At 41.8% G+C, this 27,069-nt stretch overlaps 4 protein-coding genes across 6 annotated transcripts; 2 read left to right on the top strand and 2 right to left on the bottom strand.

Moving 5' to 3' along the window:
- Window positions 1-857: 857 nt before the first annotated feature.
- Window positions 858-8,226, bottom strand: LOC117374949 (protein Tob2). Of its 2 annotated transcripts, none has more exons than XM_055223655.1 (2): window positions 8,212-8,226; window positions 858-3,996 (listed from the first exon to the last, which is right to left on the bottom strand). In XM_055223655.1, exon 2 carries the CDS (start codon window positions 3,856-3,858, stop codon window positions 2,686-2,688), a length of 1,173 nt encoding a protein of 390 aa, XP_055079630.1. In that variant the 5' UTR covers window positions 3,859-3,996; window positions 8,212-8,226; the 3' UTR covers window positions 858-2,685. The 2 variants fall into 2 exon arrangements, with proteins under 2 accessions (XP_055079630.1, XP_033827077.1); XM_033971186.2 differs by lacking the exon at window positions 8,212-8,226 and adding an exon at window positions 6,043-6,278.
- A 2,674-nt stretch (window positions 8,227-10,900) lies between these two features.
- Window positions 10,901-14,437, top strand: polr3h (polymerase (RNA) III (DNA directed) polypeptide H). The gene is made up of 6 exons (XM_033971190.2): window positions 10,901-11,176; window positions 12,133-12,229; window positions 12,298-12,384; window positions 13,032-13,095; window positions 13,177-13,411; window positions 13,722-14,437. The coding sequence occupies exons 1-6, from the start codon at window positions 11,066-11,068 to the stop codon at window positions 13,770-13,772; spliced, it is 645 nt and encodes a 214-aa protein (XP_033827081.1). The 5' UTR covers window positions 10,901-11,065; the 3' UTR covers window positions 13,773-14,437.
- A 945-nt stretch (window positions 14,438-15,382) lies between these two features.
- Window positions 15,383-18,522, top strand: LOC117374952 (cold shock domain-containing protein C2-like). 2 transcript variants are annotated; one of them, XM_033971191.2, is made up of 4 exons: window positions 15,383-15,583; window positions 17,014-17,335; window positions 17,638-17,760; window positions 18,355-18,522. In XM_033971191.2, the coding sequence occupies exons 2-4, from the start codon at window positions 17,133-17,135 to the stop codon at window positions 18,515-18,517; spliced, it is 489 nt and encodes a 162-aa protein (XP_033827082.1). In that variant the 5' UTR covers window positions 15,383-15,583; window positions 17,014-17,132; the 3' UTR covers window positions 18,518-18,522. The 2 variants fall into 2 exon arrangements, with proteins under 2 accessions (XP_033827082.1, XP_055079741.1); XM_055223766.1 differs by having other exon boundaries at window positions 16,960-17,335.
- Window positions 18,523-19,361: 839 nt separating this feature from the next.
- LOC117375457 (phosphomannomutase 1) lies at window positions 19,362-26,736 on the bottom strand. Its single transcript, XM_033971751.2, has 8 exons — window positions 26,412-26,736; window positions 25,039-25,156; window positions 24,491-24,567; window positions 24,320-24,411; window positions 24,088-24,187; window positions 21,755-21,830; window positions 20,893-21,008; window positions 19,362-20,661 (listed from the first exon to the last, which is right to left on the bottom strand). The coding sequence occupies exons 1-8, from the start codon at window positions 26,493-26,495 to the stop codon at window positions 20,539-20,541; spliced, it is 786 nt and encodes a 261-aa protein (XP_033827642.1). The 5' UTR covers window positions 26,496-26,736; the 3' UTR covers window positions 19,362-20,538.
- Between the last annotated feature and the right edge of the window lie 333 nt (window positions 26,737-27,069).

The raw sequence follows: 27,069 nt of genomic DNA, 5'->3' as shown, positions 1-27,069 counted from the left end.
TACCTACAGTCATGTCCACAAATCTGTCTAAACCTGCTTCAGAGACGAGGTAGCACCTCCCAAAACACCTAGGACCACAGCACTGCATTAAACTGCATAAACGTGAGAATCTAAGCAAAGATAGTTTCAGTAAATGGGATTGTTAAGTGTGACATCCACAGCTTACTTGGGTCCAACGGTTCTGAGTTGTTCCATAAACAGAAATAGGGACATTGTCAGAACAGAGACAGACCCGTTTCAGCCTAAATATCACCGGGTGAACATTTCTACAACAAAAGTCATGTAGTATTTTTATAGTTACGGCCTCAATAAAATAAAAAAAAATCTAAGTCTGAAAGGCATCTTCAGAGAAGAGCTAAAGTACACGTGTTTTGGTACTGTCAAACATTAAATCAGCATTGTTCAAAACCCTGGAGCAGGTTAAATTCTGCCAAACTGTTTTTATAGTAAATGATGGATTCCATTGGACCCAGAAGGAGGGTTATGACATCAGCACTTAAGTCTCAGATTATGGCTATAATATCAGGACCAGGATGTAAATAAATAAAATCAGGCGGAATCATCAAATGTGGAGAATGCATAACCTTTGAAAGATAATGAATTATGTCAAATGCACTTGAAAAAGGGCCTAAGATTTGCAAAGGAATTATCGAGTACAGTAAAGTACATACTGGGACACTGATATATTATTTTGGTTTTCATGAACTTCCCATGTGAACATAGAGTGGTCAGAATGCAGTCGTTTTCCTTCACAAACCCTTTGTAAACATTCAGAACTCGTTTCTAATCTCCTTCAAAAGTGAATACATTAACCCGTCTTATTAGACAAATGCTGTACACGGTACAATACACATTCAACACTTTATACTTCTATCTTTATTGTCTTGTTTTGCATATATTCACGTATTTTTTTGTTGAAAAAATAACCTCAGCATGTAAGAAACTAAACAATGACTCTTAACATAAGGACTGTGTATATATACATTTTCCAGTATTTTATACGTGTACAAATATGAGTGGTCATTAGCAAAAACAAAACAGAAAAATAATAGAAAAACACTATAAAGAAAAATACATTTCCCATTGCAATCATAACATGTGTCAACCCCCTAGTATTACAAATAAAAGTTGCATGACTGCATGCATATGACAAACCGTCACATTGCAAAGATCAGTGAGCACAAGTCAGGGGTCGTAAATAAAACATATACAAGTAGAAATCTGGACTGACATCTTCTCACCAGTGTGATGCATTGAATACTTTGTAGTCCTTTTAGAATCTCTAAAGCATTTAACGACAGCTAAGTGAGTGTGCATTACTGAGCTGAGGGCGAGGGCACGACGAGCCCAGTAATAAAGTGCTGGAAAGCTTAAACGGACATCTGAGGGTCACTCCTGCCTCCAGAGACAAAACTATCACAAGGACCCGGCCAGTAAACATACAACTCACATGTGACAGGCTATTCAAAACACCACAACACAGCCCGTGCCACATTCAGGAACATTCACCTTCATTACATCTGTCTCCCAATACATCTTTGTATAAAACTAGAGGAATTTCAAGAGGGGAGAGAATAGAGAGAATAGTGTGCCTTTGGCTTCAATACCGTTTAAACTGAGAGGAAACGTGCTCTGGATTTTAACGTGGGGCTCTCTAAGCTTATCCACCCTGAGCAGTGTCGAGGCAACACTCCCTTCAGTCACTCCAGCCCTTTGCATTTGCCTCCGTCTCTCCCCTGGTCTTCTACACACCCAGGAAACGCTCTCCTTCATAGACAAAGTCATGCTAAGCCATTTATCACAATCCCTAATGCTGTAGCTTCTTCCTCCCCTCCCCCTCAATTCTTCTGCCTGTTCACCTTCATGCGCTGCTGCCTGAAACCATGCACACATTTCCCTGCACTGTCCATTTGTACAGATGGATCGAATTATGACTGAGGTATCAAAACATGTTGCGGTGCTAAATTGCTTTTCATATACAGTTTTCCTAAACTGTCCCTGATGCAATTTCCCTTGACAAGTGGACTACATTCCACTAGATCTGCCGTCCACAACATACTGCACCCTCTTATTTAGGCCCATGTCATGGAATACTAAAGCGGCTCTGAATACGTAAGATGCGCGTGTGCCTGTGGTTTCAAGGAGAAGATGGCCACTATGAACACTGAGGCTTGGAACCCCATCAAAACATAACAAAACAAGAACAGCAAGGCAAGCAGAGCTCTACTCGCTGTATTTGTGGCAAGTAGGGCAGAGCAGATTGCGGAACAAAGTGCTGAGCTTTTTCCACAGCCGTCATTCACTGCAGGACTTGGCTAGGTCATTTTTCACAGCATGACAGTGCAATGCAAAATGGAGGGTACACTAGAGCCGGGTCCAAGAAAACAAATCTCCACTGTTAACATTCAATGGAAATCATAAACAAGGATCTGGCAACCAGTCAATGCAGAACGGAAAGTGCGTTCCCACCCGCTCTTATGCTGCTCACAAAGCATGGCTGCTAATAAATGACAAAGTGCATGAGGTGAGGGGGGGGGGTACACAGGGACAAAACTAAATGGTACACTCAGTTATATTGTAGATCAGTAGTAAAAGTAATTCTAAACTTGCATTGGTATTTCAATTTGTTAGAAAAAATAAAAAAGAATCTGAAGTTAGTGTCTTAAAGTATTGTCAAATGAAGGCTTAGTTGGCCAGCACTACAGGCTGGAAGGATGGACTGGGGTATTGCAGGTTGTAGTTTCCCAAACCGTCAACAAACGGCGGCTTCTCGACATAAGAGATGGGGCCACCTCCACTTCCTATGATGCCTACACTCTGAGATGGAGGGGGGCTGGAGAAGGGGTCAAAGGGCGGCTGATTGCTGACTGTGTGGGACGGCTGAAAGGGGCTAGTGTGAGCTTGAATGGGCGGAGTGTCACTGTCAAAGTACAGCTGGCCTGGAGATCCAGGGTAGATGAACTCTTTGGCGTTGGGGGAGAGCTGGCTGGGGATGGGTCCTCCCAGGGAATGAAGGGACAGAGACAGTGGCTTGTGCTTGAGCAGCTCAGGAGTAGAGAGGGGAGGGGACCGGGACAGCATCCTTGGGACAGGTGGTACAGCGGCAGGCACGCCCCCGCTGCTCTTCTTCATCTTGGTGGAGCCAAATTTCGTGGCAGCGAAGCTAGCGGTGGTGAAGGTGATGGGCTGTGGTCGAGTGGGCTGCTGAGTGGAGAGATAGGGCAGGGCGCTGGGGGGAGAGGGAGTGGAGGTGTTGGAGGAGTGAGGTGCCAGCTCAGGAGGTGTACTGGAGCTTGGGTAGCTGAAGAGCCCATGACAGGAGGTGGGCAGTGGGGGAGGGGTGCTGCAGAGTGAAGGCAACAGAGTGGGCGACGCCTGACTGCTGATGGGCACAAAAACCTGAGCGTCCGGGTTGAAGCCTGCACTCTTGTTCTCCTCAGCCTCGACATCTCCTTTAACCTCTGTCATGACACCCTCAGGAGCCTCTCCATCACAGCCCAGGCCAGGGGGGTCTTCTAGGTACAGCACCTTCACAGGCCCCTTCTCTCCAATCTGGTATGAGACCTCATACGGGTCAATCCACACACTAAGCTCCGCAGGGACATTTGCTCTCACCTCCTCTGTGTCCAGACCACTCCTCTTGGCAGCAAGCTCTACAACAGGGTCCCGAGGAGCCCCCAGATGGAGGCAGCGGAAAGCAGAGCCCCGGAGAGGCGCCTCCGGGTACCAGTGCCCCTCGAAACGAGACACCAGAATCCTCTCCAGCTCCTCACCAAACAGGTCGGCTCTGCGGCGAGGCAGTTTGTTGTAGAGGTATGACACAATGAAGTTGAGGGCCACCTTGACCTCCAAATGCATGACTGTCACCGTCCCAGGGCAGCTGTATCAGACGCTGGTTCTAAACAGAGGCAGGATTGTTTCCTTAGACTTGAACTATTATGTGGACTTCAATGATCGTCATAGTAAAGGCACCTCAAAAAGATCCTCAGGTCCAAACTGCAAAAAAAAAAAAGAAAGAAAAAGTGCTTTAGCCAAGGAAATTAGACACACGATATATTCATGGGACGCACAGCCAGCTGAGCTATAAGTGTCCACACTGGATACACAATATTCACAAAGTGATGTCTAAACATGAAAAGTGAAATAATATCCTACAGATGAGGTCTGTGCAAATGGATCAACTTATGGCACTGATCTTACAAAAACATAAACCAAAAATACTGATATCAGCCAAATGAGCAATGATTAGATCATTTCAATAAAAAAAAATAAATAAATAAAAATAAAAATCATATATATAAAAAAGCCAGTTATCAGTGTAATCCCTCAGTCGTCCAGGTCTGATCCACAGTAAAAGCCAAAAGTTAAATTGGTCAGTCATTAAAAAAACAAAACAATGAAAGCCACTGAAAAAGCCCCATATTACTTTAAATTTTAAGTGAGCTGCACACTGTCCAGACGGACGTAACAGATGCTGCCTGTGTCGTACACTTCATAATTCCTTTATAATCTGAATGACATCTCAAAATCTTTGCTTTCCCACAGACACAACAACCTCACATCACAGCAGTCGAGTCACATAAAGCCATAAGAAAAGCAACATCAGGCTCATGAAAAACTGGTGTAAAATGGCAGGAGAGTTGGTCAAGCCTATTGAACACAATTTCCCACCATGCAGCGTGCACAGAACACCCCTCCCCCTTTGTCACACAAACATTCAGTTCTTTGCCAGAGAGGGATTCTGCAGCTAAGATTAGAAAGACATCTCTGATCACAGACTGTAATGTAAATGCAAATAAAGCTGGTATCTGCCTGGTGTCAGTTATGTGCCGTGTGTGATGAGACTTTTCTCCTCAGTAACAGAAGAACCTAAAGAATTTCATAAAATGTGCTGCATCTTCTTCTCATTCATCTAGTTTCAAGGTGGAATAAGCATCACAAGCAGGAGCCATTAAAACTTAAGATATGGCACAGCATCCAAAGGCATTATCCCTGTCCTGAGCCCTTATTAGAAGACAACAGCACTTTTCAATGTCATCCAATGACAAAAGAACAGCTTACTTTAGATGTGCATGAATTCCACTGTCAATAAACCACAGCCCACATCGTCGGGATGCATCATGAGTATTATCGCTGTGCGTGGTGTTGTCAGTTGTTTCTCAGTTTGGCTCTTTGACTGGCAGACCTGCTGGAGTAATAGTATTGTTGGCATCTACAATGGTTGGAAAAGCATGGCAGCTGCTCCAGTTATTTATGTTTACATGGATTAATGATGAGTGTTCCTGGTGCTGTGTCCTCCAGTGTATTTATGCAGGAGAGCTGCCCTAACACTAAAAAGGAACAACAACAAGATATAAAACATGTAGAGCAACATCAGGGTTTGTGTTTCGGCTCTTCTAAACGGTCCAAATCTCTAAATATAAATGTATTTTCATCTGATGACACCTTTACTGTAATAACCTGGACTGTTATTACCTGAAAGCCTCTATAATGACTCATGTTCATGCTGCATATTGATGAAGACTTAAGGTGCAGTTTGGAAGGACGACAATAAATGAGGCAGCAGAGATACCTGCCCGATGACAGCCAGAGCATTCAGAGCCAAACTGGAGTGTTTTCAGGTAAACAGACAAACAAACTAAGACAGAAACATTTAGAAAACGACATGCGTAAACATAAAAGGCTAAATAACTGTGCCACCCACTGATGATGCGTAAATCAGGACAGGACAAGGAGAGCATCCTTAAACACCAGCAAAGCAGCGAGGAATCTGAGTCAAACACACAATAATCACACATGACAGCTCAACTAGCTTTGTAAATGTGACTTTAATTACTGCTTGATGGAAAATTCTGAATATCTGCCTCATTTCACGACAGTATTTTGGTCAGTGCCAATTGTGCAACTGCCCTAGAAACAACCTGCAACGAGCAAAACGAGCAAAACTAATATCACCTACTGTGCTTAATGTAAAGAAATGCTGTATAATAAGATGGCAGGCCTGTACAAAAACAGAGAACAGGACAGATGCTCCTCACGCACCGTTTGTTTGTGCTGTTCCAGTGACGCGGTCTGTGCGTCTCTCCAAAGCCGCTCCTGGGACGCCTGATATTCCGCTGATATTCCTCTGATATTCCGCAGATAAGAGCAGTGTCCGGGGGTGTGCACATATGCTTTAAAGCCGTCTGGGACGTGGTAAAGTCCTCGCACTGTCGCTGTCCGCTGTCACTTTGCACAGAGCTTTTGCACAGAGCTTTTTGCACAAACTTTAGTGTTTGAGCATCCGGCGCATTTATACAGCGTGCGCCGCCCACACCCCCACGCGCACGGACTACTTTCCTCTTATTATGGAGCCTCAGCTGATAATTATGTGAAATATGCACGCGTGGATGATTAAAACACACAGACACAGGGCTCTTTATGCACAAACTAAACATTTGTGCACAGCTATAACATTTAACGTTCAATAGTTTCATGTTTTATGAAATAACTACACTATTTCAATCCCCTAATAAACAGCACAAACATCAAATATCTGTGTCTACTCAAAATCCTGTGAAAATGAGTAAATATCCGGATAAATGTCTCACAACAGGAAACGTCTTGCCCTGTGGGGTCTAGTTTGTGAAGCGGATGGATATGTGTGTCCTTACAGTTGTAACAAACCAATTTGCTAAAAATATAAAGGCTGATAGCAACAGAGTTTCTATTGGCTGATCCGGGGGAGGGCCCGCGCGTTATTGGGCCGCAGATGTGAGGCGTCCTGCCTTTGGGAGCCCAGAGGCTTTTGGGAAATGTGGTCCCAATAAAGAATGACAGAGTTTGACATGGATTTATGATCAGAACAACTGAACAAGTGAGTTACACTGATAAAAGAGAAATGCTGTTTAATTTATATCAGACACATATTATATCTGACACCTGGGACAATGGACACACTTAAATATGTAAAAACTCACTGCACATGTGCAGTTTGACAACAGCTGTGCAGGAAAAAAACACAAATAACATTTACTCTTCTCCAAATATACAAATATGGCCTTTCATTCATAAACAGGCTCATATCATAAATAAAACAATGACATTCAATAGTTTCCTACAATAAACTAAACAAATGAAAAAGGCCATGTCAGATAAAAAACAACGATATTCTGTGTATTTATATTACACTGAACATTCTGTGTGAAAACAGATGCTTACATGCTTTAATCATGTGATAAATAAAATATATTAACAAAATATATTTAGTCACATGACCTGAGCCTGTAGGACCTGGACGGGACGTCCCAGACTCCACTGTGTCTCTACAGACTGAACTCTCTGTCCTGGACACGTCTGTCCACGGGACACGTCTGCACTGTGCTTCTTTCCTCTCTATTTCTTTTATTTTAAAATGTGTTTCTATTTTTTGTGGAGGTTTGAGTCTAAGGACGAGGGACAGTCTCCTGCTGTGACTGTTCATCTGTTTGTCTGTTACTGACAAATTACTGTTTCGTTGTTGATTGTTTTTCTAATGTTCTGTTTGTTAAATCAAAAACTTTGTGAGCTCTGCAGCAGCTGTGGTGATTTTGAGCTAAATAAATTTGATTTAATTGAAATGTTAACAAACGAGCCTCATTATGACTTTTTCAGACGGGACGTGAAAAGGAGAGAAAAAATATTAAAACAGTTTTATAAGAAATAACAGATAGACCATGTTTTTATACTTTTTTAAAATCGATTTATCAATATGACGGGAAATAGTATTATTATTAGAACCTACACAATAAAAGAGTCAGAAAATGTCTGGATTTGACCTTCATGGAGCAGAACAATTTCAAGATTGTGGGACATTGTAAATACATTAGCATTTCCCCAAGGACAAATACAAATCAATACAACCAGACAGAAAGACTAAGGTGCATGATTTTTCCATGACTCCTCACTGACCTAAGCCTTCTCTAGTTTCCTGGTGAAATACATGCCAGCATCTCTCAAATGGGAATAAGCAATTGAGTAATGTTCATTTTGCAAAGACAAACTTAAAGAGCAGGGATTATACTGCTGCTGCTTTTGCCGATTCCAGAGATTCTACCCACAAGATGATACAATTTCAACCTTTAGCCTTGAATCTTTTGCACATTATCAATATAGTTCACATCACACATATTCCTTACATTTAAAATCTCTGTATACGACCCGTTTAGTGCTTTATGTGTGATTTATTTTTACCTCTGCAGCCCCTGACAGCAGTAATCCAACACGGGGATGGCAGCAAGGACGCCATTTCTCTGAACCACACCTTGAGGATGAGTTTAATGCATCTGTGGGGCAAATGAAAAGACGTTAATGTTTGGAAAAGGCAAAACATGGACATGAGGTGCACACGGGGAGTAAAAAGAGCATTCTGTCCACAGCACACACCAACGTCATGGCCACGGTAAACGCACACACACACACACACACACACAAGCTACTGAGAAACACATAAATGTTTCAGCTTTGTAACCATTTGTCTTGAGACTTTCACACGACATGAAATAAATGTTTGTGACTCAGAAAAGTAAAAACCTGGGGTAAAAAGGTCATGTTATTAAAAGATTTACTCATGCTAAGTAAAATGTCGAGATGTTTCAGCCCTTCACTTTCAAGGCCTCTGTTTCTTAACTTTTCTGAATCTGAAACTGATCTCTGCCCTGAACATGCACCATAAGAACATGCACCATAAGAACATGCACCATAAGAACATGCACCATAAGAACATGCACCATAAGAACATGCACCATAAGAACATGCACCATAAGAACATGCACCAGAAGAACATGCACCAGAAGAACATGCACCAGAAGAACATGCACCACACACCTAAGCATCACTGTCTCACAAAATTATACCAGGTTTTTGTACTGAGGTCGTCCTTTCACCGGGACATGACAGCTGTAATAATCAATATTCGTTGTAAACATAATATAAACAATCCAACTTTATTTGTATAGCAAATTTTACTAACACAAAGTCTCCAAAGTCGTGCACAGACCAGGCACAATTTATATTAACAGACTGCACATAATCAATAAAAACGTGACAAAAATAATAACATAAAATAAAATTAGCAATAGAAAATGAAATGAATAAAACACAGTGAGAGAACCACACAATCCTCATGGCAGGTTAAACGTCAGTAAGTAAAAGTAAAAGTAAAAGTAAAAGTAAAAGTGTGTGTTTTAAATTAAACTTAAAAGCAGCGTCAGAAGGAGCAGTTTTAATGTGAGGGACGGGAGCGTTTCAAAGTTAATAATAATATACCTTTTATGAATGAAAGTACCAGACGACTGTCCCTGCTGAGTCTACAGTACACAACTCATCATCTTTGTTTATTCCGTTAAGATGAGTGTGTTTATTGCCCATAAATGCTTTGCTTTCATATAAACTTTTACCCAAATGGGGCTGTGTTATGCTGCAGTTTTGAGGTAGGACAGATGTCTCCATGGCCATTGTGACCTGCCTCCGCACTAAAACAAAACTCTCTGTGCTTATTAATTTACACACTAATGTTCCTCAGTCATGGCACAGCTGCAGCTTTACATACAACATTAGTCTAGTCTAATGGACAAGATACTAATGTAAATCTGTGTTATCGTTCATGCTGAGGCTGGGGCACTAACAGGTAAAGTCCTGTTCTATGATTCCATTATGTGGCACTTAATCTACACATTTACTCATTTCCATAATTGGCCTAGTTTGAAATTACCTGCACAGTCCAGCTCTAATACAAGATGACATAAGATGTAACTGTGCTGATCACTAAAGCGTCACATAGAAGAAGCACTAGCCCCTGACACACATAGAAGACTGTGTGTAAAGAAGCACCTGACACACAGAGAAGACTGTGTGTAAAGAAGCACCTGACACACAGAGAAGACTGTGTGTAAAGAAGCACCTGACACACAGAGAAGACTGTGTGTACAGAAGCACTAGCACCTGACACGTTAGAGCCACATGAACCGTCTCACACTCTGAGGACTTCAGGGACTCGCCTCCCACTGGTCCCAGGACTAAAGCAGGAGGAGAGCTGGGCTAAAGCAGACTAAACCAGGACTAAACCAGGACTAAACCAGGACTAAACCAGGACTAAACCAGGACTAAACCAGGACTAAACCAGGACTAAACCAGAAATAAACCAGGACTAAACCAGGCATAAACCAGGAATAAACCAGGAATAAACCAGAATTAAACCAGGAATAAACCAGGAATAAACCAGAATTAAACCAGGACTAAACCAGGAATAAACCAGGACTAAACCAGGACTAAACCAGGACTAAACCAGGAATAAACCAGGACTAAACCAGGAATAAACCAGGACTAAACCAGGACTAAACATGTTGAATCAGTGTTTCAGTTTTCTGCAGTTTAAACCTCGAACATTCTTCCTGAAGATGTGACTCGACTTTGACCATGTTTAAATCCAGACTCAAACGGTTCTTTTTAGTGGTGCATATGACTCAAAGGGGTTTATTCTACACTTTTCTGTTTTAATGTTAATTTTTGTGATGATTATTTGTGATTATTTATGTTTCAATTTGTTGTATTGTGATTTTAATGTCTTTCTTATTCTGTAAAGCTCTTTGAATTACTTTGTGTACAGATTGTGCTGTACAAATAAACTTGCCTTGCTACTTTTGTTTACATTAGCCTATAGATCACCACCATCTTGTTGTTTAGCCCTTCATCGAGTGCATTGTTAATGAAATCCTCTGTTATTATTATTATTATTATTATTATTATTATTATCATTATTATTATTATTATTATTATTATTGTTGTTGTTGTTGTTGTTGTTGTTGTTGTTGTTGTTTTGTTCGTGAAATGTGCGGCGCATAGCTGTGTACCCATAATGCACGTCGCCTTTAAGCTTTACGGCAAGTCGTAAAGAAATGTAAACTGTCGTAAACTTTCACGCGGAGGACTCGTGTGTTTTGGTCAGTTCAGTCAAACTTGAGGCGTTTTTCTAGTGCTGGAGAACACACTGATGAAGATGTCCCCGCGGTAAAGACACTGGAGCTGTGGATGTGCGTCAGGCTGCGTCATGTTCGTGCTGGTGGAGATGGTGGACACTGTGAGGATCTCACCCTGGGACTTCCACAAACAACTCAACGACGCTATAGCAGAGGAGCTCAACAAGAAACTGGCCAACAAGGTGCACAGAGCTTCACCTGCAGCTTCACCTGCAGCTTCACCTGCAGCTTCACCTGCTGCTTCACCTGCAGCTTCACCTGCAGCTTCACCTGCAGCTTCACCTGCAGCTTCACCTGCATGGGAGGTGGGAGGTGGGGGGGTCTAATCTCCAACATCTGCAGGGAGATGTGAGGTGCAAAACTCTCACCTGTCACAGCCTTCGGTTATGTGGCGGATTAAAGGGGCAATTTATAAAACTGACTTTTTTGAGCCATAGTTTGCCTGGGCTCCAGACAAATACAGAGAAATATCATTCTGGATTTGTCATAATATAGCAGCCCCCCCTCATCAATAAACCCATCACTCTTCCATCTGATTCATGCAGGTGTGAATCATTCAACCTTGAATGTCCTGTATTCACCTTCCCCCTGTCACCGCCCACTAAGAGCTTTTGTGATTAATTGAAAAATAGGACTCTGGATTATACATGTTGAGTTTTTTAAAGGGAAACAGGAATTGGACTTTTTTCTATTATCAACATTCTATTCAATCATTGTAGTACAGCTATTATAAAGAAAAAAATTCCACAATAAATGCTGGCCCACAAAAATTATTATTGCATTTATCATTCATTGAACGATATAGTTCTTATATCTGATGGGTTTAATAATGTGTCTTTTTTACCTGTTGAGCGCAGAACATGTTATTTAACATTTATTTATTCATTTTTGTCCATGATCTGACAAACATCCACAAATAAAATATACTAAAATTCACAAAATAGTAATGGATTTAGTCCCTAATTCTCATTTTTAATTATTTGGGCTTCAGCTTTGAGAAACTACATTCCTTTTACTTTTACCATTATTCATCATGTAATGCTAAAGGTTAATGCCGTGAAAATACGTACTTTACAAAAGACTGGAATAACGTCCTCAGAGGCGTCTCTGATGAGCCTGTTTCTTTCTTCTGCCGCAGGTCGTCTACAGTGTGGGACTGTGTATCTGCCTGTACGACATCACCAAACTGGATGATTCTTTTATATTTCCAGGAGATGGAGCCTCACACACTAAGGGTACGTCTGTAACTGCTGCATAAGTTCACTCCAAGTAACTTATCACCGTCTTTATCTTCTTTCTATAGTTCATTTTAGGTACGTTGTCTTCCATCCTTTCCTTGACGAGGTTCTCGTTGGCAAGATCAAGTACTGTAGTCAAGAGGGAGTTCATGGTAACATTTTGGTCATTTTTTATACATAGTGATACATAGATTTTATGACTTGAGTTTTCTAGTCAGGCCTATAGAGGAAAGAGAAATCTATTCACTTTACAGTTTATTTACTTTTTCTTTTACACATACGGTTCTGTCAGAAAAGGCTCCATATGTTTATCATGATAATTGTAACAAAAATGATGCCTTCTCTCCTAGTAGTGGGCTGAGTAGAAATGTAAAAATTAAGACCACTACAGTGTTATTTTAGTTAAAATACTGTTATATCATAATATGTATGGATTTATGAGCAAATACTTTTGAATAGATTGCTTTTTAAAATGCTGGGTGGGTGGGACCATGTGGGATTTTCAAATCCAGAGCCTTGGCTGCTACTATATATATATTTTTTTGTACATCAAATTATTTTTTGTTGCAGTGGAAAAAAGCATTAACAACACAGGGTGTTGTATTTTCCATTATACTGTATTAGCTCTGCAGCGTTTCCCCACACCTTGTTGCTACTGGTAACTCTATTAATACCATTGATTACATTTGGAAATGATTCCTTTGTTCTTGTAATTGCATAAATACAATTATGGAAATGTGCACTGGACATGAAAAACCCTCACAATGAGTCACACCACTGATGTTTACATGTTTTACAGTAACTATGGGCTTCTTTGACGACATCCTCATTCCTCCAGAGTCTCTTCAGCAGCCTGCAAAGTTGTATCCTGACCCAGTGTACCGTACAACTACGTGAATGTGTTTTATGCTGATCAGTGAGATTTTCCTTAGCTCCAGCTGCAGTGATGAGGCAGAGCAGGTCTGGCTTTGGGAATATGAGACTGATGAAGGCGCTCACGACCTCTACATGGACCAGGGAGAAGAAATTCGCTTTAGAGTCACAGATGAAGTTTTTTTGGACACTTCTCCAACGGGACCAACTACTGCTACTGAAGACACTGCAGCCCAACCTGGACAGTCCACAGGGCCACCACCAGAGGCTGCTGCGGAGAAGAAACAAGCACCGTACACGCTCATAGTAAGAATATACTCTCATAGTAAGAATATACTCTACTCTCATAGTAAGAATACACACAGCGAGCCTCTCCACTCTGCACTATTTATTAGAATGATTTACTACTTCATCATTTGTCACAGTATTTACCACAGCCACTGCTCTCAGAGCCATGAGCATTTTCTTATTTAGCAGAAACATTTCTGTATAATGTAAAGCTGAAAGCAAAACAATGTTTGCTTATTGCACCACAGGAAAACTAGAGATCCATATAGACAAATAAACCAAAAAGACTCTCATCTACTGGTTCCTCAGTTTATTTTTCTTTTTACAGGGGACCATTTCTGAACCAGGACTGGGGTTACTGTCCTGGTGGAACAATTAACCAAGTGAATGAAGACAAGGGAACGGTTTGTTTGTAAAAGACTAAACTGTTGGAAAACAGTACTTTACTTTACACCTTAAAATACTGTGTACAAGAAAATGAGGATGAAAAATGAGAGCACAGATTTGTTGCAGGTTGGTATGATGCTTTTTCTGGGTTGCCTCAAGTTTCAATTATGGAAACTTCAATTAATGTACATATTCAACTGGAAAATAAATACAGCCGTGACATTTTTATTTTCACCTAGTTGCCTTATTAGGATATAATTACTGTGTGACAGGAATTTTAAATTTTAAAGTTAGACTTTAATGTAAGTTTTTGTACATTTACAGCAAACGCAGCCATAAATCACAGCCGTGTGATCACTGTCTGTTCACAGGATGTTTGTGAGCCTGGACCACTATAATTAATCATATATAGTACAAATATGAACAGATTAGTGGCACAACGTTATTGTGGTGAACTTTGATGCAATTTCCATAATGACAGAAATGTTGTGTTTTGTGTGCGCTCTGGGTTATGTATTTTTATTATGGTTTGGCCATGACTCATTTGACTGTTGAAAATTGCATCCGTATGTTTTTTCCCCAGTATGTATAGACTTTGCACCTTGTGTTATACAGCAGAATAAAATAAATCAAAACTACAAATGTTATTAAACATTTTAATGGCTGAATATCCACTGTATTTGATATAGGCCTAAGGATTCCACTGACTGTTGTGGAAAAATTACAGTTTTAGATTAAAAGTAATCTATTTGTGACCTGCTGAGTTTTGAAATACAAAAAAGGTTTATTCTTTGTTACAGCAGGTACAGACAGGACAGGACCAGACCTGCCCTGGGCACAGATCCCGAGTCTCTGAGTCTCTCTCCTCTAGAGCATCTCTCCCTGGGCCTTAGTCTCCCCCAGAGCATCTGACCTCTGAGTATTTATACCAGAATGACAAAGCTACAAACATCTCAAAGCAGAGTGACCCATGAGATAATGAACTTTTACACCCGAGGACAGATAAGACGACAAAGTCTCTCCTGTGGGATGGGACAGATCCTTCACACATGTTCATGTCTGCTCAGGGTCTGACACTGACAAAGATCAAATGCTTTTAAAGACATGAATATTTTCTTCACAACATGAATATACTTAAATTTCATCACACTGACTATGACCTTATTGCAATAGATTTCTAGTTTGAATGGATCAAATGTGGGATCTGTCCTTCAGCCACTTGTCATAAAGTGGAAGGAGCCCCTCTTAATCTGGGCACACTTCTCTGCTGCAGGAGCCCCTGTGGCACCGTGCACACTGTTCTCTGCATGTTCTCCCTGCTGCAGGAGCTCCTCTTGCTCTGAGCACACTGTTCTCTGCATGTTCTCCCTCCTCTTGCTCTGAGCACACTGTTCTCTGCATGTTCTCCCTCCTCTTGCTCTGAGCACACTGTTCTCTGCATGTTCTCCCTCCTCTTGCTCTGAGCACACTGTTCTCTGCATGTTCTCCCTCCTCTTGCTCTGAGCACACTGTTCTCTGCATGTTCTCCCTCCTCTTGCTCTGAGCACACTGTTCTCTGCAGCAGTTTGCCTGACGGGGCTGGAGGGCGCTCTTCAGACGCGCAGAGCGAGTCGCATCACGCCATCGGAATCTCCGCCAGCTGCGCAGACTCGGCCGTGGCGCACAGGCACAACAGGGTTTTCCGGTGCTCTTCGCGGATTTACGCGACTTATTTATTTAAATAGTGGTTATATAATTCACAGCGACTTAGAAAGGACCTCTGCTGTTCTCTGGAAGTGGCCGTCCTCCTGCCCGGCTCATGCGGTGAGTGTTTTTGGTGAATAATCATATGAAAGGATGAAAGAGGATGTGTCTCTGTGGCTTTGTTTTGGGGCTCGATTTGAGTCCTGTGTCTGGCTCAAATGTTAAGTAAATAAATAATTGCATGATTAATTGTTACGATAGAACAAACGGCGGGTTAGTCACATTTCAGAGAAAACTCCCGGGGCTGGACAAACGGACGCGCCGCTGCAAGTAACGCACATGATTCATTCTCCTTCAACCACAAGTATGCTGCTTTAATCTGGCATTACTGCATCTAAAATCAGCTCCCAGTCTGGAGATACTAAGTCTGAGCCGTCTGCGTTCACCCCTGTAAATGTGCATGGAAGTCTGTGGTAACTTCCTGCACCATGGCGCCTTCTGTTTGATCAGATTTAACCTTTAGGCTGAGGCGCTTCTGTCTGTGTTTTGGAAACAAACAGTCCACTGTGAGGAGGTCCCTGTGAGGAGGCCCCTGTGAGGAGGTCCCTATGAGGAGGTCCCTGTGAGGAGGCCCCTATGAGGAGGCCCCTGTGAGGAGGTCCCTGTGAGGAGACCCCTCTGAGGAGGTCCCTGTGAGGAGGTCCCTGTGAGGAGGTCCCTGTGAGGAGGCCCCTATGAGGAGGTCCCTATGAGGAGGTCCCTACGAGGAGGCCCCTATGAGGAGGTCCCAGGGGCCTGTTCTAACGGGGTGTCATCACGTGATGGTTCTGAGGCTCTTTGCAGCTCCTGTGACGTCACAGCTCGCACGGGCTCCTCACGTCACGTGTGGAGGACAGAACATCCTCCTTACACAATAACTGGGCTCCAGGGACCATTTCCACCTGCACCTCCACCCTCTCCTCCACCCCCTCTCCTCCACCCCCCCTCCTCCACCCCCCCTCCTCCACCCTCTCCTTCACCCCCCCCTCCTCCACCTTCTCCCCCACTCCCCTCTCCTCCACCCCCTCCTCCACCCCCCTCTCCTCCACCTCTCCTCCACCCTGTCCACCCCCCTCTCCTCCACCCTGTCCTGAGCTGAGATGTGTGTATGTGTGTGATTGTGATGCTCAGGTCACAGGTCAGGTTAAACCGTGTCACTCGTCGTTCACTTTTCTTTATTTGACAGAATGACCTTCTCTTGAACATAAGACAATGGGCTATAAATCAATAATTAATAATGAATTAATTATAACCTATTTCAAACCATGTTTTCAGATTCAGATGTTCTGTAGAGACTTTGTTATACAGGTGTTTTTCTTCTTTCTAAAGATACAGTTTTATATATTTGATTGATTCTATAGAGAGCTCGGTTCATCATTGCATTAACAGAAGAGTTACAGTTTTTTATTATTTGTTTTTTTGATTTGGTTTACTCTGCTGCATCTCTTTTCTTGTAGAATGTTCAGGCCATATGACAAACCCACTGTCCTCCTTCTGCTCCCTCCCTCCAGCTCCTTCCTCCATAAGGAGGTCTCCTGACAGCCTCGAGGCGACAGTCCTGACCTGGTTATCAGACTCTGAGTCCTGAGACAGACCATCACAGACCTACACTTGTGTTTACATCTTTGAAATGGCAGAGCCCACATCTCCCTCTGAGCCTCCCTCTGTGCTCCCTCCTCTGTGCTCCCCTCTGCGCTCACCCAGTGCCTCCCTCACTCTGTCCTTCCCCTTTTTGAGAGAAGGGAGTCGAGTGTGGAAAGAGGGGGAAGAAGAACCTGTGCCTCGGAACCTGCCAAGCCCACTGCCAACCAAACGCACCCGCACGTACTCCGCGTGAGTCTGATTCTGTCTGTGCTGATGTTAAATGAGATCAGTGATCAGTGAGGGTGACACTGTATTTTTATTTTGAGGAAATATTTTGCAGTATTAATGTAATGTTAAATGAATGGATTATAAACATCTATAGCCTTTATGAGAAGTGTCACTCGCTCCTTCAGGTGTGATACGTTTGTGCAGATGAATACATTTTTCCTTCTTGTTTATGTAATCCCTCAGTCGTCCAGGTCTGTCCAGGTCGTCCTTCTTGTTTATTTGCGCAGTTGTGTCGTCTCTCACAGTGTTTCTTTCTGCTGCAGGACTGTGCGCGCTCACTCAGGGCCCGTGTTCAAAGGGGTGTGTAAAAACTTCTCCAGGTCTCAGGGTCACGGCTTCATCCAGCCCTCGCACGGTGGAGAGGACATCTTTGTCCACATCTCAGAGTGAGTGACCACAAGCTGAAAATCTCACATATTTACCTAGTTTGAAAAAAGCGTCACATCGAGCGGGGATAGTTTAAATGTCACAGGGAAATATGTGATTTATTGGGACATCTGCAATAAGGCAAAAAGTACTGCAGTATTCAGGTCAGACTGTTCTATATTTGTGAAAGTGAAAATACAGACTCATTTTGGCCTTTGCAGTAAAATGGTCATGGATCAACCAACACCACATTTTAGTAACAGTATTTCAAACAGAGTGACATTAAGGAAAAAACTATTTAACGGAGCAAGTGTGCAGCTCGATTGTGTAAGAATAAAATATCTTAATGATATTTGAAGTACACACCACATACAGTGTGCAGATAGTGTCCATTTACAGCAGCATTGATCCTGAGAGTAAATGTGAATAAACTGCACTGGCCTTTGCAGTTTTGGTTCTAAAGTATCAGGGTCTGAGTCTGAGGTGACCTGTTTGTTTAATTTAGTCCACATTGCAGTAAACCATCCAGACGCCCTAAACTCTGCTGTATAAAAGAGCGCTCTTATTCATTATAATAGACGTTAATCTCACCTGTTTTTATTCTTCTCTTGCAGCGTGGAGGGGGAGTATGTCCCAGTTGAGGGTGATGAGGTCACATATAAAGTGTGCCGGGTCCCTCCCAAGAACCTGAAAGTGCAGGCAGTGGAGGTGAAAATCATACACCTGAACCCAGGGAGCAAACACGAGACCTGGTCTGGACAGATCATCAGCTCATAGGTCCAGAGAGAGAGGACTTTAACTTTCACTGCGCTCAACTCTTTTTGGGAATGTAGCTTTTACAAACAAAACAGTTCTACTGATCTTGGGGAAAATGCCGAGTTGCTTTTCTAAATTTTAGATGAGTCAGGATTAGAAATTTGAGTGAGTTTAAGGACTCTTGTTCATTTTATGAAATGCTTTTGCACAAGAAAGTTGACATTTTGTCCAGTGACACTCAACAAATGATATTTCCATACTGAGTTTCATTTCTGCTTCCAAACGGCTGTTGTTTACTCCAAACATCACATGTTCAGTGTGGATCAGCTGACCTCTTTTCTCAGCATGTTTCATTGTAAAATGAAGTGAAGGGCGTCTGAAAGGGTTAAGTCAGTGTAAATAAGTAAGATACTGGAATCACACAAAGGGAAAGTTTGGTTTGACCTGTGATTTTGAAATGTTGCCTAAAATAGTGAAGAAATGGGAAAGTTGATTGTGTAAGACAAAGTGCAGACAGCGGGTGGTGAAGGAGCAAACAGACAAGAGGCAGAGCATGGATAGAAACATTTTAATGTGTCTTTGTATTGTTTTTGTGTTGGTAAATGATGGTTTGTGAATTTCCCTTTGATTTGAATTACTTGACTGAACACTGATGCTGTCTCGTGCGGACCTACTTTCTCTCGGCCAATGTCAAATTTGAAATGACATTTTTATTGCCATTTGGAAATGTCTTTACACTTGGCCATAACTGTGCCCTGTACTTGTATGTTGTTGTGTTATTGCTGGAGTCTGTTTTATTTCACTTCTTATCGCACTTTGTTTGTGGATGACACATTGGGATAAAAACCTTATTTTAGAATTAAACATTGTCTGAACATTAAAGTATTTTATCACTCATTCACAAATTTGCCTCAAGCTTTGTGTCAGTAAAAAACAAAAAACAAAACAAACATGTCCTACTGAGGAGCTGCAGGTAGTGAGACATGTATAAAACAAAACAACAGTTATGACACAATTAAAAATGTGTGTATAAAATTCTTAGATGTGTATGAATTAAATAAAAAAAATACTTCAACAGTGGCCCACTTTATCTTATACGTCACATGCAACGAAGAAAAACAGCAAAACATTGATAATCTCCATAAACTTTAATGCACGAAGTACGTTCTTATTACAAGAACTACCTCTACTCCAGTTAAAACATGTCATTTTTAGTTAACATCTCATGATTTAAAACCTTTTGGCAATTAACAGGAGTGTGTCAGTGTCTGTTGAAAAAGGCTCAACTTTAAAAAAAAGAGTGAAATGACAGAAGAGTTGATTTAACAGTTAAAAAACAGTTACATGATAAAAAATCAAGTTGAAACGTACATGTGCTACATTATAGAGAGAAACAGGCCGATACGTCAGTGATGAAGAAAGAGAAGCTTAATCCACTGGTGAGTTCATTTAGTCTGGTGTTTAAAGCTCCTGGAAACGGAAACCCTCAGTTAAATCCTATATGTGACGTAATGTAAAGAAGCATAAATGGAAAACCACTGACAATTCCTCTCATTTTCAGCGGTTTTGTAACAAACAATTCAGACAGTGAGACATTGCATTTCACACACCTTGTTTACATTATTATATAGTAAAATACCTGGAATTACCATCCCCCAAAATACTGCGTTTAGCTGTAATAGATTCCATCATGAATTTACAATTATCGGTACTGTCATTGGTAGTGCAAAGTAGATTAAAGTAATACTCAAAATATCTAAACACAATATCTCAAAGGTTGGTTTAAAAGCAGCTTGAATTGCAGTAGTAAATGCATAAACACAAAAACACGCAGTTATAATCTCTATGGTCCCTTTTTAAAAGGAGTGTACCGACAAATCCCTATTTAGGACTGTCCCTTCCTTTGAGTTAATACACAAACATTGGCACCTTGAGGACCTTAAGGTGGTAGCTGTCACGTTAAAAACAGGCTTTTCATATTCAGCATCAGCCTGGGGTTTAAGAGGATGGGGCAGTAGTGCAGGGTCAGTGAGTTCAGTACATCAGGATTCCTGCAGCGGAGTGTCAAAGAACAACTGTCGACAAAGCCTGGCTGTGTCCTCGGGGGAGTACACTGTGAAACCAATGGTCCGGGGGTCATTAAAAATCTCATAGTCATTCCCTCCCTGCAAAGAAAAAGGATACTGAGTGAAAGTGTTTTTAGACCTGTGGCGCCTCCTTGTGGCATATGGACAGAAAACAGCACAAACACAGCACACACTCTTATTTTCAGACAGATCCTCTACTGGGATGAGATCAGTGGGTCTTTAAAAACAGATTCAATGGCCAATGTTACCAAAAGATGTACAGCGATCAGAAAAGAGAACACACGAGAGAACGGCGCTAAAGAAACCTACGTCTGAAGTCTCGTTGCCAAAGAAGTAGATGGCATCCAGGCCTTCCCTCTCCAGGACGTCCAGACACAGGCGCTTGTCCCAGCCCTCCGGGAAAATGTCAAAGCTGATGAGCCCACCTGAACAAAATAATAATAATAATAATAATAATAATACATTAGATCAGTCTAACATGGAAGAAAAGAACTTGAAAAACTCATACATGTAAAAACAGCTCAGGAGAACCAATCAGAAGACTTGATTTTGCCCCCACACCCCCACACACCCACACACCTCCACACACCCTCCACCACAACTGTGTGACAATAAATCTGTGCCTCAATCTCGCTTACTTAGCACAAGCTGCACTGAACAGTCACACAAGTTATAAATCTACAGACAACACAGATAAGATTTCTTTGCTGTGTAAAAGCATAATTTAAACGATCACACATAAACATTTACCCAGCACGTTTTTATAAAGAAACTCCAGATATAAATAAATTTATATATAAATAAATTTATATCTGGGTTATAAATTTTATTTTTTTTAATATATACAGTATTTTTTTCCACTCACATATGTCTGACTTCAGACCCTGTTAAACATCAACCATCTGAAAAACACTCAGCTGTTACTCGCAGCATCAGTCGTGGCTTGTGGAGCACGTAGACAAACAAAAGCACCTCCCTCATGAGGGACAGAATGTCTGCCCTTTAACAAAACTGTTTCATTCTCAAAACATTTCACCTGATACTCACATTTTTATGTGCCCTGATAATATGTCACTGATCTAAACCTCCACATTTCGAGGAAATACCTCACCTCTTGAAGCCACTTCATATATTTTGTTTTATTATGCTCAAAACATTAGAGATTTCTCACCTCTGGTGAACCTCAGGCCTTTCCCAGCAAACTCTTCCTTCAGAGCAGCTACAAACTTCTCCCTGATCTTTTCCTTCTGACAAAACAAAGTTTAAATAAAATCAGCATTTTTACTCATGAAGTGGGAATTAATGAAACTGTTATTGGAAGTGTTTATTATTTGCACTGATTTGTAAACATAATTCTGGTCATTTTCACAAAGTGTCAGTGATAAGTTTGGGCGGAGAGGTCAACAGCCTGTGTAGAATCATACTATTAAAAGTGTTGTGTTTATGTTTGGAAAATTGTTACTGAAAGACATTTTTAATTGTTTGAATTGAAACTGTGATCAATTAGTTTAAAAATAATCGAATGCCCGACCTCAAATTTAAAACATTTATGCTCCCTCCTCCTCTCGGGCTGTCGGACATCAATAGAAAGTTTGTTAAGCTGTTTTCAAAGCTCGTCTTTGTTTGGCTGCATCTTCCTCACAGTGACATTTCGCTGCAGCACATTTTCATTTAAACACTTTATTGCTGTGTGACATTTTGAACTCCGCCTGTTTGACTCTGAGTCGGAAGTACAGGGGAGTGGGATTTTCTGATCGCTCAGTGATTACATGAATAAATCAAACGACTGCAAAGTAAGCAAATGATGACAGAACACTGTTATAACATAGATTTGAATTTTTCTTTTCCTGTAGTTTTAACTGTCAACTGGAAAAACATTGTAGGAGTGAACGACACTGAAGCGAACACACCTGCTGTTTACAGTTTCTGTTTTTGTTGGCTGGGTCTATCGAGGTGCACTGTGCCTGAGTCATACTTGGCATATTCAGCTCTTAATTGGTGCTCTCACACCCATTAACACCCTGACCAGCCCTACTGTTTTCTTTGTTTTGATCTGGGTCAGAGGATGGAGTTGTAGACCGGAGAGAGACGAGGCCCCCATTTCTGTTCAAGGAAGGAGTGTAACAAAAACCTCTCTCAAACCATTTCTTTTCTTTGGCTAAGTTCTGTAGTAGAGCAGTGGATGAGGCAGCGAAGAGGAGACTACTGCAGGACATGACGCTAAAAGAGATGACTAAACTGTCACCTGACCAAATCTGCAAACTGATAGAAATGTGTTTAAATACCACATATTTCCAGTTGAGAGGAATCTTCTACAGGTCGATCCACGGCTGTGCCACCCGCCTCTTGTATTATTCAAACTTAAATATGGAACAATTTGAACAGGAGGCAGTGGTCTCATTTCAAGGCTCCGCCCACACATTGGTATCGATATGTGGATGACAACTGGACCAAAATCAAAATTCAAGATCTGGAACCCTTTACTACACACATTAATGCTGTGGATCAAAATATCAAGTTCACACGGGAAGAGCCCAAGGAGAACTGTCCTTTTTAGATTGTGCAGTAACAACAGGAGAGGACCAGTGTCTCCAGGTAGAAGTCTTCAGAAAACCCACACACACTGACCAATACCTGCTGTTTGATGCACACCATCCACTGCAGCACAAACTCAGAGTGATCGTATTCTACAACACAGAGCTCAAGACAAGCACAGAGGGAAAAGTGAAGGAGCAACAACACATGGAGAAAGACCTGTGGATATCCAAAATGGGCCTTCAATAGACCTAAGAGAGCTAAAAAACAGGACAACGGGGAATCTGAACCTAGAAGGAAAAGTGTGTCTGGTGTGTCTAAAAAGCCTCAGATCATTTTCAGACAGTATAAAATCTTGGTCTACTTCAAACCTACAAACACTTTAAGACAGAAACTGGTCCACAAGAGCAGCTCAGGACCACAGTCTGCTGTCCATCTCCATCTCAAAGACACTAACCACTCAATTGAAGACAGTGAGGTTCAGATCTGAGCCAGAGAAAAGAAATGGTTTGAGAAGAGAGTTAAAGAAGATATTTTTGTTAGGAAAGACAATCCTTCTTTGAACAGGAATGAGGACCTCAGACATCCATCTTGTGTCTATAACTACATCCTCAGACCTGTATCAGTTGGACATTTGTCCTCATTACTGTTGGGGCAGCCTGTCAGGAGCAGAGGGCAGCTGTGGTACAGCGCCCAGGGATCCAGCTACAGACCTGATCTTGAGCTAGGTTTTATCACAACTATCTGAGCTGGAAGATCTTTGCCACTGGAAACAAGAGGAAACCCAGACATCTGGAGGAAAATGCAAACTCCACACAGAAAGATGCATTTATGTATTTAGGTCTTTTTTCATACTTCAATGAATTATTCATTCATTATTACAACAATAGTCAGCCCTAAAAACATGAACATGCATTTGTATTGTAAAATAATTATGTAATAAAAAAAACAAACAAAAAAAAAACGCACCTTGTCAATTTCAGAAAATTCAAGCCGCTCCTCAGGTGTACAGCTGCGGCCAATGGGAGAAATGTTCAGCATTCCATTCCTAAATTCAATAAATGTGCCCCTGCATAAAAAAACCCAAAAAACTACTTTACTCACCACACAAAAGAAAGAACAAACATAAGGCCGTGTGACCCCTAAAGGAAATGGACCGATACAGCACATTTGGACACAAGTTTAGTGTTTTTAGGTTCACCTTTTCTTTGGCAGCTTGATGAGTCCCATGTAACTGAGACAAAAGTTAATGAGCTCCTGGAGCAACTCTTCACCGATCTGGTTCTGAATGGCCTGTCAGTAAAAAAGGAAACACTTCAACGCAAGGCTGTATTACTCGTATAAATAAAACATTTAACTGCAGTGTACACACCTGTTTGGAGAGAAGTTTTCCATCTTTGTACTGCACAGTCCCGTTCTCAGCAAATACATAGTCAAACTTCTGAATTACTGCAAAAATAACACACATTTTAAACAACTGCCAAGCATAATTACACACAGTTTTTATCAACAGTCCCTTTTGTTGATAATAGTGATAGTAAAATCACGGTCCTTCTCAGACTAAATACTACACAGTTTTCACTTCACTTCCAAAAATGGTCATAAAGTTGTTTGTTGACTGTTCCCGTGTTCATTACTGTTTTTATAAAAAACATCATAAACATGCTCCTCTTCATAGTTGACAATTCATAATTCAATTAATTAATGCAACATCAGCTCGTGGTTTATCTTTTAGCACATCCTGGCATCATTCTTCTCTATGCCCAATAATTACAAATATTTCAGTGTTTTGTTAATAGTAAAGAAACATGTCTGTAAAGAGAACTGAGCCATAAACTAAGGCGTATCAAGTGTTGACTGATTTGTTTGTCCTGAGCTTTGTGAGGTCATCTGAGGCAAACTGTGGCACAGGCACTTTACCATCATCGCCCTCCCCGAGCTGCTCTGCAATCTTTGAGTAGTCCGACCCCCCCACAATGCCGATTTTGACTTTCCTCCGCAGGGTCTGAAAGAACGCATCCAGCTGTGGGTCGATTTTCTGCACAAACAGAACAGTGTGTTCCAGTTTTAGAGGCTTACAACAATGGGAGTGTTATTGTAAACGTGACAAATTCAGCCTCAAGTAATGGAGCTGATCAGGGACGTCAGGTTCTCGATGTCTTGGTGAAATGTATTTAAAATTGACTTTCTGAACCTAACACAAACGTGGTCACTTTAATCCATAAGGTTGTTTTAGTCCAAAAAAGCTTCAGGACAGTTTCAGAAACAGATTTGAAATAAAATGATGGGTCTTGTGGTCTTTAGTTAACATGTAGACATAGCTGATTTTCACTAAGCAAGATTTCAAACTTTTAATTTTCTGAAAGTCTATGAGGAAAATAAATGGGAGATTAAGTTGGGACATTTCTCCTCATATGAACAGTTTAAACACACTTCCACTCTCAGTTTGAAAACACATCTTCACTCAGGCCATTTCAGTGGCTTCTGTCTTATAATTACATAAAAAGAGCCAGTCTTTTGAAAACTCTCTGACATGAGCCGATCCATAAGATTCGGAAGGCCCGTCACTATTCTCACTATTCTCACTATTCTCAGCGCGAAACACACAGGTAGAGTATTCACCTGTGGACTGTTCATCTGGTATTTATGCAGTGATTTAACTTCACAGACAGTATTCAGCTTTGGTAAAACCAGTTACACACAGAAGAGCTCGTGCATTTTAGAAGAAAGAAGATTATTATCGGAATGTTCTGCACAAATACAAATTATTGCCGTTCCATGTAATAGAAGATGAGTCACAGTAAAGAGAACAAAGTGACACCTGATATGTTTTAAGAACACTCTGTGCTTTCACGCGCTCTGCTGCAGCGTGTGTCAGGGAGAGGTATATGTGCAGGGGGAGTATGTATGTGTGCAAGGGGAGTGTGTATGTGTGCAGGGGGAGTGTGTATGTGTGCAAGGGGAGTGTGTATGTGTGCAAGGGGAGTGTGTATGTGTGCAGGGTGCAGGGGGAGTGTGTATGTGTGCAAGGGGAGTGTGTATGTGTGCAGGGTGCAGGGGGAGTGTGTATGTGTGCAGGGGGAGTATCTATGTGTGCAGGGGGAGTGGGGTCTTGTAGCACGCACACTCCTGCACTCTCATGTTACAGAACCACGTAAACACAGATCTGATTCATGTGTCACTTGGCTCTCACACATGCAGGGGGAGTGGGGGCTTGGAGCATGCGCACACACGTCACTACTGGACTCCACATAGATCAGACTGATGTGTGACCGGACTGATGTGTGACTTGCCTCTCTCGGGAGTGTTAGGGTGCCGTCCACGTCAAACAGACAGAGGATGCTCCTGCTCGAGGAAAAGTCCGGTGTCAGATCCATCCCGTGTTCAGTCCTGCAGAGTCTGAAGTGAACGCCTCACACACACACACACCATGTTCAAACGCGCCCCAGTCCCGTTAAAACGCCTCAAAGACACACTCCATACTCACACACACCATACTCACACACCGCGCACTCAGTCCCGTTAAAACGTGGTTAAAATCCGTCAGTGTCGCGTGTAGATTCCGCCGTGTTGTTTGGCTCAGTTTGAACATTTGCAAACACAGATCCAGAGCGACGTGCTGAACGTGCCGAACGTGCCAGACTCCTCCCGCGACGTCTCAGACAGCAGCCAATCACAGCAGAGCACTGCCATGACGCGGACAATGGGCGGGGCGGGTCACCTCACGTGCCAATCGACATGATGACCTCTGACCCTCAAACACAGTGTGTAAAACTGCAGAGATGAACCTGAGGAACAGCACTCTCTCCGTTAGCCTGCCAGTTATGCTAGTTATACTGTAATCTAGAAGAGTCCAAAAGAGTCCAAAAGAGTCCAAAAGAGTCCAAAAGAGTCCAAAAGAGTCCAAAAGAGTCCAAAAGTGTCCAGAAGAGTCCAGAAGAGTCCAAAAGA

Source organism: Periophthalmus magnuspinnatus, chromosome 8 (genome assembly GCF_009829125.3).
Source record: "Periophthalmus magnuspinnatus isolate fPerMag1 chromosome 8, fPerMag1.2.pri, whole genome shotgun sequence".
In the NCBI taxonomy this organism is placed as follows: domain Eukaryota; kingdom Metazoa; phylum Chordata; class Actinopteri; order Gobiiformes; family Gobiidae; genus Periophthalmus; species Periophthalmus magnuspinnatus.
The sequence above is the reverse complement of the archived record's forward strand: the minus strand, read 5'-3'. Positions and strand labels throughout refer to the sequence as shown.